The 10166-nt window shown below is 38.9% G+C and overlaps 1 protein-coding gene across 4 annotated transcripts in view; it reads right to left on the bottom strand.

The window, feature by feature from the left end:
- LOC106872962 (dnaJ homolog subfamily C member 5) overlaps positions 1 to 10166 on the bottom strand; it is a 103400-nt gene that overhangs the window by 59357 nt on the left and 33877 nt on the right. For all 4 annotated transcript variants that reach the window (XM_052973245.1, XM_014920149.2, XM_014920150.2 and 1 more), the window contains exon 3: positions 2214 to 2270. In XM_052973245.1, the coding sequence (XP_052829205.1) occupies positions 2214 to 2270 (57 nt within the window). The remainder of the gene's footprint in view (positions 1 to 2213; positions 2271 to 10166) is intronic.

Consider the following 10166-nt stretch of genomic DNA (forward strand, 5'->3'; position numbering starts at 1 on the left):
CTCAACTGTTAGGGTGTGGCACTTTTTCACGCAGCTATCCTCCTCCATTCTCACCACATGTCCATACCAGCGCAATCGTCTCTCTTGCACACCACAACTGATGCTTCTAATGTTCAGCTTTTCTCTCAAGATACTTACACTCTGACGGGTATTCACATTGACATTACACATCCAACGGAGCATACTGGCTTCATTCCTTGCGAGCTTACGTATGTCCTCAGCAGTTACAGCCCATGTTTCACTGCCATGTAGCATGGTTGTTCGTACGCATGCGTCATACAGTCTGCGGTTGTTCGTACGCATGCGTCATATAATAAACTTTATTTTACATTTCTTGCCCACAAGGGATTATGTCCGATCTTTGGCATACTGCTGCATGTCTTCTCACATCATGATCACAGGAAAAGTTGTTAAGAATTACCAACAAAGACAAAGCTGATAAATACGCACAGGTGTTACAAATTAAGTTTAATTACCAATAAACATCAGCTTGGATGACACTTTACTCAACTGACTGAGGAAGGTGACTGATCAAGCTGATTATGTAAACAGAATTCTTTTCTGCCTATTCTTGTCAGAACCTTTGATATGGAGTATCAAAATTTTAATCCCTTTCACAATTATAAAATGTTAAGCAAACTTTAAAATTTGTCATTATCATTATTGTCAGTATGGGCAGAACTTATGAATCGTTTACTGTGAAGGAGAAATTAAATATGTTGAATATGCATTTGAACAAGGCAATAGAGCTGTCAGAAGGCATTTTAATGTTAATGAAGCTAAAGTTCGAAATTGGCATAAACAGTATGACAAACTTAAAACTGTGCCTAATAATAAACAGACAAAAATAAAAACGTACAATCAAGACTATCCATATCATTACATTTATTTCAGTCAGGAATATCCATATCACTATGTCAATGGTGCTCCATTGCGTTAGGTAGAAACCCCAAGCAATGTAAAATATGGCCCGGACCGTCAGACTCCAAAAAGTAGTTAACCATTGAATGGTTTTAGTAAATTTAAACAGAAAAAGTAAGTATTCCACCATCCAGCATAAATAAAAGTCAACTTCATTATATTTAAGTCATTATTTTTTTCTGTAAAAACCTATTCTGACATTAAATGAGTCAACTTCCAGTACGAATGTTTACATTTTGTACGTCTTTTTTCAACAAAAAACTTTTCAAAAGAAATTCTGGAAACAATCTACTCATGTAATTTGCACACCCCTAAAGTTTATTTTTATTTTTGCAAAAAAAAGTGTAAATTACACGGGTTTTTACAGTAGTTACTTTAAGGTACAATGTTCAACTAAATTAAGGACTACTGATAAACCATTTAAAAAATAAAATGTTTAAATTCTGTTACAATATAATTATACCCTCTTGCTGTTGTTGTTCATTGTTAAGACTGGGACAGGAGGAACATTAATCCCAGATAAGTTTTTCCCCATTTTAGAATCTTCAGCAAATTAAGTATAATAAATTTATGTAATATTTTTATGTTTGGAGACATTGTTCTTAAATTTCTTAGGAGAGAGAGAGAAAGAAAATGAAAAAAAAAAAAAAAAAGAAATTCATTGAAAAAAATTCTTTATAGTGTTTATTTGCATTTCTACCTATGATCTCTGGGTAATTATGTGAATGTCTATATAAGGATCGAGTGTTGATTCTCGAGGCAAATTCAGCAATCAGGTCAAGATGTCATCCGTATGGAAAACTAAGGACCTTGAGGCAGATGTTTTTTTTAAAGAATAAGCAAATAAAAAACATTTAAACACAACCTTATGGTTGATAGCAATTGCTATAACCTTGAACTCTGACAATCCAATGAAGTTGCAGAGAAACCCACTTTGTCCTTGACTAAGCAAAGCAGAAGCTAACTTTGCAGATGTTAATTTGTGGCAAATGTCACCAGACAAGTGTGATACAACATCCATTCTACCCCTAGCAACTCTCTTAAATGATTATTAGTTTATTTCAACATGATTCACTCTCCCTCCAGCAACATACCAAGATAATCTTAGACGTTTGCTTCGACAAAATTAATAAAAACAGAAATTTTAAAATTAATGTGATTCACCGATTAGATATTTTCCCACTTCATTAGTTGGAATTTTTATTTAACAGTAACAGAAATATTTAATGAATAATGCATGCACATAAATAAATGTTAAATTATTTTTACAATAGAAATGTTTCATAACTCACTTTGTCTGCTGCATTAGGATCATCTAAATTTTTATCTGGGTGAAATTTTAATGCTAACTGTAAAGACAAGAAAGTATTAGAATTAAAAAAAAAAAATCACAAGAAACAAGGTATTGTAAAAAACGGAAGCACATGATTCATATAACAATTCCATTAACAAATGACAGTTTCAGAAGCCTCCCCTCCTGTCATTTCTTTTTATTTCTCAACTTGAAAACATGATTAACCTTTTAGTATTTAAGCCAGCCATATCTGGCTCAAATATTCTACCAGTTTTAAGATGAAATTGGACAGATCTAGCCTCTCACACCTACCCTACAATGTCATTCTAAAACATAAATGATCACATCATCAAAATCTCAAAGCTATGAGATAATGCATGATTAATTCAAAACAATGTGAATGAATAAGGATTCATCATCATCATCGTTTAACGTCCGCTTTCCATGCTAGCATGGGTTGGACGATTTGACTGAGGACTGGCGAACCAGATGGCTACGCCAGGCTCCAATCTGATTTGGCAGAGTTTCTACAGCTGGATGCTCTTCCTAACGCCAACCACTCTGAGAGTGTAGTGGGTGCTTTTATGTGCCACCAGCACAAAGGCCAGTCTGGCGGTACTGGCAATGACCATGCTCAAAATGGTGTATTTTATGTGCCACCTGCACAGGAACCAGTCCGGCAGAACTGGCAACGATCTCGCTCGAACGTCTTTTCACGTGCCAGGAAGGCAAGACTGGTAACGATTACGCTCAAAAGGTGCTATTTATGTGCCACTGGCACGAAAGCCAGACAGCTGCTCTGGCAACGATGACGCTTGGACGGTGCTCTTAGCGCTCAACTGGTACAGGTGCCATCACAATTTCGCTTTCACTTGCCCCAACAGGTCTTCGCAAGCCAAGTTTAGTTTCCAATGAAGGAGATGTTAGCATGGATGCCAGTCGTCGAATTTAGTTCGATTTCGATTTCATTCGCCTCAACAGGTCTTTGTAAGCGGAGTTTGGTGTCAAATGAAGGAAAGGTACGCATAAGTGGGCTGGCTACACCCCTGGAAGAGGCCTTCGATTATGGTCTCACTTGGCTTGCCGGGTCTTCTCATACACAGCATATTTCCAAAGGTCTCAGTCACAAGTCATTGCCTCGGTGAGGCCTAATGTTCTAAGGTCGTGCTTCAACACCTCAACCTAGGTCTTCCTGGCTCTACCTCTTCCACAGGTTCCTTCAACCGCTAGGCTGTGGCACTTTTACACACAGCTACCCTCATCCATTCTCGCCAGATGACCATACCAGCACAATCGTCTCTCTTGCACACCACAACTGATGCCTCTTAGGTTCAACTTTTCTCTCAAGGTATTTACACTCTCTCGAGTATGCACACTGACATTACACATCCATTGGAGCATACTGGCTTCATTCCTTGCGAGCTTACGCATGTCCTCAGCAGTCATGGGCATGTTTCACTGCCATGTAGCATGACTTTCATACACATGCGTCATACAGTCTGCCTTTTACTCTGAGAGTCCCTTTGTCACCAGCAGAGGTAAGAGCTCTCTGAACTTTGCCCAGTGTTTTCTTATTCGAGCAGCTACACTTTCAGCATACCCTCCCCCACTACCCCACTACTAACTTGGTCACCTAGATAGCAGAAGCTATCAACGACGTCTAGTTTTTCTCCCTGGAATGTGGCAGAAGTTGTTTTCTGCACATTTTCAGTGTTTATTGTTCCTGAACATCTGCCACATACAAAAACTATCTTCCTAGTTAACCTTCCTTTGATATTGCTGCACCTCTTATGTGTTCATAGCTTACACTGGGTACATCTTATGGAGTTTCTACCTACACCTTTTCTACAGATCGAGCAGGGCCATCTACCTGAAAGGGTTTGTGTTTTGTCTACCTTCCTACTTATTAGGACTTTGGTTTTAGCTAGGTCGACTCTAAGGCCCTTCAATTCTAGTCCTTGCTTCCACACCTGAAACTTCTCCTCTAGTTCTGATAGTAACTCAGCAATTAGCGCAAGGTCATCAGCATAGAGGAGCTCCCAGGGGCATCCTGTCTTGAATTCCTGTGTTATTGCCTGGAGGATTATAATAAATAGGAGGGGGCTGAAGACTGAACCTAGGTGGACACCTACCTCTACCCGGAATTCTTCACTGTACTCGTTGCCAACCCTCACCTTACTGACAGCGTCTCTGTACATGGCTCGCACGGCTCTCACTAACCATTCTTCTATCCCTAGTTTCCTCATTGACCACCAGATAAAGGATCGTTGTCCCTGTCAAAGGCTTTCACTATGTCAACCAGGTACAGAGGTTTATCTTTGGCTAGGTATTTCACCTGCAGCTGTCTTACCAGAAATATAGCATCAGTGGTGCTTTTCCCTGGCACGAATCCAAACTGCATATCATCTAAACTGACTCTCTCCCTAATTAGTTGGGCTATGACCCTCTCTGTGACTTTCCTTACCTGATCTAACAGCTCGATACCTCTGTAATTATTTGTATCTAAAGCGTCACCTTTACCTTTGTAGCAGTTGACTATGGTGCTGCTCCACCAGTCATTGGGTATGACTCCTTCGTGTATCACCTGGTTGCACTACGGGTGACTAGGCTATAGCCGACACTGCCAGATATTTTGAGCATCTCTGCAGTGATTCCTGATGGGCCGGGACTTTCCCCGTCTTCATACTCTTAATTGCTTTATCTACTATGGTACTGTCAACTCGGATAGCTGGTCAACATTTGGCAGACTCTCTTTCTCCCATTCATTCTCTTTATTGAGCAACCTTTTGTAGTGGTGTCTCCAAACCTGTTTCTTTGCAGCCTCGTTTAGTGCAAGTGTACCATCATCCATGCGAACACATTTCTCTCCCACGACATCACGGTTCTCTCTCACACACCGTCTTGCAACACGAAATACCTCAAATCTTTGGTCCTCATGGCGCAGAACATTGGCAAATTTTTTCTTATCTGCTTCCCTTCTGGCTAAATAAACGTGTCCCCTAGCTTCCCTTCTGGCAGTCTGATACAATTCCCTGCTACCTCCATTCTTCCAGTCCTTCCAAGCCGGTTTCTTTTGTCTAATAGGCCTGTCTACCTCCTTGTTCCACCACCACGTTACTTTGGGTTGAGAGGGTACTTTGCATCATCCACAGATCTGGTCAGTGGCCCTCAGCAGGTTGTCCTGTAGAAACCTCTAGTTGTCTTCTACATTGTGTGAAGCTATATCCCCTTCTATTTCATCAGATAAAATAACCTGAATGCTAAAAGGTATAATAACATTATCATCATCATCATTTAACATCCGTTTTCCATGCTGGCATGGGTTGGACAATTTATAGATAAGCATGAGTCAATTTCCTTTCTATGAAGCTGAATAGAAATTAACATGTGTCAATGACATGGAAGTCAAAAGTTCAATGTTTGAAGTGAAAACTATATGGGCCAATCCTGGTTAGTGTGAAATTACTAACAAAGTTGACAGATAACTGACCTTATCCTATGTATTGTTAATGTGAAACTATAAAGAGACTCAACAGGTGACCTATTGTGTGTATATGAATGTGAAACTATGGAATAGAGTTGCTAGATGATAAGATAAAATTTCTTTAAGAAAATGAAGCACTTGATTCTAGAGGAACAAATAGTACTAAAGGAGAACTCAGTCAACAAGTGACATGCTGTAGTACACTGCATATTAATAGAATGATATGCCTTTAGGAGACGAAAAATAACAAGAGGAGCTTAGTTATGGGATAGATCACTTAACATGATATTCCTTTTCTGGACAGAAGAGGGCTTGAATATATTAAGATACATAATGGAATACAAAACAGAAACAAGCATTTAGATATAGCAAGCTGAGTTGATATATGATCTTGGGGGTAAATTGACATTAAGAGATATTTTCATTGTATATTTATCTCAACTTCTATTATTGCTTGAAACTTCTCTCTAATATTATAAAAGAACAAACCAAGCATTTTCAAGCCAGAAGTAACTAAGGGATCAACCATCTCAGTTTCTGAAAGGACCTTAAAATTCATTCCAAAAATGAGTTCAATATACATGTAATCTAAATCAAATTCCTAATAAGTTTTAAGATCTAAGAAATAGTAATAGCTCTCAACTAATTTCTTTCTGAGCAATTAAATGAAAAAATAGAAACTGCAAGTTTAAATTCACTATGATATTGAAACCCTATACTCTTCCTCTGATTCTTACTAAAGAGAGTAACATTTCCCCCTAAAATATATGATGATAAAGCATGTGTCCATGTCGCTCATTTTCACTCCCACGACCCACAGAAATACAAAACAAAACAAACCAGCCACTCTAATAAACAATCATCTCTTATACTATTCTGAGTGTTTTTCCCCATCTCAGCATCAACTGGGGGAAAACCTTCGTTACTAACATATATAGTAGCATGTAGGTGCCACTTCAAAGTAACAATACAAAATGAAAATGTTTATTTAGGTTGACTGCATGCTTCTCCTTGACCTTCATCAAACCAATCATGCTGAGCAGTTCAAATTTCAGTTATCTCTTAACTCCTGTTTCCTGTCAATATATACTTGGGCTATATATTCTCTTTTTTTGCTAAAAATTTGTATACATTGTAAAAAACACCTCTCTTTTTTAAATTTTTTTTTTTACCTTAAACGTAACTGAAAACTTTATCTGCAAGGTCAAAAATTTCAGCAACTGAGTTTAAATATTTGAAGATCTTGCAAGTATTTTGTTCTTTTGTAAAGAGATGCTGAATGAAAGCACTCAAACTGTGTGATCTCAAATCAAGTTAAACATTATTCTCTTTTACTTGTTTCAGTCATTTGACTGTGGCCATGCTGGAGCACAGCCTTTAGTCGAGCAAATCCACCCCAGGACTTATTCTTTGTAAGCCTAGTACTTATTCTATCGGTCCCTCTTGCCGAACCGCTAAGTTACGAGAATGTAAACACGCCAGCATCATTTGTCAAGCAATGTTGGAGGGACAAACACAGATACACAAACATATACTCACACACATACATATATACGACAGGCTTCTTTCAGTTTCCGTCTACCAAATCCACTCACAAGGCTTTGGTCGGCCCAAGGCTATAGTAGAAGACACTTGCCTAAGGTGCCACGCAGTGGGACTGAACCCGGAACTATGTGGTTGATAAGTAAGCTACTTACCACACAGCCACTCCTATGCATATGCATATGTATATATATATATATATATATATATATTTAGAAATAGAAAACAGTAATACAATGGAAAAAACAAAAACCACTTCAGAAAGACTTCAGTGCTGAGTACTGTAGCATATTTATATGAGAATTTCACAGACTTCCATCTATGAGGATGAAAACTATTAGAGATTAAAAACAATGTATTACACCCTTGCCTGGTTGATTACATGACAAAATTTCTCTTTATATTCTTATTTGTAACACCTTATTTGGCTGAAGTGTATCATGACTTTCCTTCATTGTATATTGTTAATTTTGTCTCTGTCTCTTGGTCTCATTGTTGGAACAAAAGCCTATGATTTTTCAGACAATTCTTTCGTTCAATTTTTTGGAAATTTCCTCTTCCACTGTTGATGCCTGACATACAATAATTATACAAGTTGCATTATCATCATTTAATGTTCATTTTCCATGCTGGCATGGGTTGGACAGCTTGACAGGAACTGGCAAGGCCACAGGTTCGCGCCAGGTTCCAGAGTCTATTTTGGCTTGGTTTCTACAACTGGATGCCCTTCCTAATGCCAACAACTTTAAAGTGTACTGGGTGCTTTTTACATGGCATCATCACCAGTGCTTTTTATGTGGCACCTTGTGAAGAGTGGGTCTTCTTGAGTATAGAAATACACCAATCCAATTCAGACTATTTGGTCAATATTAATTGAAACAGAAATGCTGTTGTTCAAATCAGAAATTGAAAAAAAACACTTCTGGAACATTAAATAAGAACTCAATATATATTGTGAAAGCATTGGTCAATATGACATTCAATTAGAAAGTCAATAGTAATAGAGAACGTTGAAGAGTAGAACTACCACATTTGATCTGCCTGATTTACTGACCTACAATTTCAACTATGATGAATGTTAGTTTAAATTTTGAAAAAAAGTTTAATCTCTCTCTGATTATAACATGTCACCAGCAGAGGTAAGAGCTCTCTGAACTTTACCCAGGCTATTCTTATTCTAGCAGCTATACTTTCAGAGCACCCACCCCCACGACTGACTTGGTCACCTAGGTAATGTAAGCTATCAATGACTTCTAGTTTTTCTCCCTGGAATGTGGCAGAAGTTGTTCTCTGCACATTTTCAGTGTTTATTGTTCCTGAACATCTGCTACATACAAAAACTATCTTCCTAGTTAACCTTCCTTTGATATTGCTGCACCTCTTATGTGTTCATAGCTTACACTGGGTACATCTTATGGAGTTTCTACCTACGCCTTTTCTACAGATCGAGCAGGGCCATCTACCTGAAGGGGTTTGTGGTTTATCTACCTTCCTACTTATTAGGACTTTGGTTTTAGCTAGGTTGACTGTAAGGCACTTCGATTCTAGTCCTTGCTTCCACACCTGAAACTTCTCTAGTTCTGATAGTGACTCAGCAATTAGTGCAAGGTCATCAGCATAGAGGAGCTCCCAGGGGCATCCTGTCTTGAATTCCTCTGTTATCACCTGGAGGACTATGATAAATAAGAGGGGGCTGAGGACTGAACCTTGGTGGACCCCTACCTCTACCCGGAATTCTTTACAGTACTCGTTGCCAACCCTCATCTTACTGACTGCGTCCCTGCACGTGGCTTGCACAGCTCTCACTAACTATTCATCTATCCCTAGTTTCCTCATTGATCACCAGATAAGGGATCGTTGTCCCTGTCAAAGGCTTTCACCATGTCAACTAGGTACAGAGGTTTATCTTTGGCTAGGTATTTCTCCTGCAGCTGTCTAACCAGAAATATAGCATCAGTGGTGCTTTTCCTTGGCACAAACCCAAACTGCATCTCATCTAAGCTGACTCTCTCCCTAATTAGTTGGACTATGACCCTCTCAGTCACCTTCATTACCTGATCCAATAACTTGGTACCTCTGTAATTGTTTGTGTCTAAAGCGTCACCTTTACCTTTGTGGCAGTTGACTATGGTGCTGCTACACCAGTCATTGGGTATGACTCCTTCGTATATCACCTGGTTAACTATACGGGGGACTAGGCTATAGCCAACACTGTCAGATACTTTGAGCATCTCTACAGTGATTACCGATGGGCCGGGGGCTTCCCCTGTCTTCATACTCTTGATTGCTTTATCTACAAAGGGACTGTCAATTAGGATAGCTGGTTCCTCTGTTGGGTCGACATTTGGCAGACTCTCTTTCTCCCATTCATTCTCTTTATTAAGCAACCTTTCATAGTGGCGTCTCCAAACCTCTGTCTTTGCAGCCTCGTTTAGTGCAAGTGAGCCTGTCTTGCAACACGAAATACGTCTTAGGTCTTCACGGCGCAGAAGACTGGCAAATTTTTTCTTATCTGCTTCCCCTCTGGCTAAATAAATGCGTCTCCTGGCGTCCCTTCTGGCAGTCTGATACAATTCTCTGCTACTTCTGCTCTTCCAGCCCTTCCAAGCCTGTTTCTTTTGTCTAATAGCCCTGTCAACCACATTGTTCTACCACCACGTTACCTTGGGTCGAGAGGGGACTTTGCACCATCTACAGATCTGGTCAGTGGCTCTCACTAGGTTGTCCCGTAAAAACCTCCAGACACACACATATATATATATATATATATATACACATAGAGACATTAAATATATATTATATATACTTGGTAAAATTGTTAATTTATTAATTATGTGACAATTCCCTGTCCTATATCTATCCATCTATCTCTCTCTCTCTCTATATATATATATATATATACATACATAGACATACATACGTGTG

This window comes from Octopus bimaculoides, chromosome 15 (assembly GCF_001194135.2).
Source record: "Octopus bimaculoides isolate UCB-OBI-ISO-001 chromosome 15, ASM119413v2, whole genome shotgun sequence".
NCBI classification, from domain to species: Eukaryota; Metazoa; Mollusca; class Cephalopoda; order Octopoda; family Octopodidae; genus Octopus; species Octopus bimaculoides.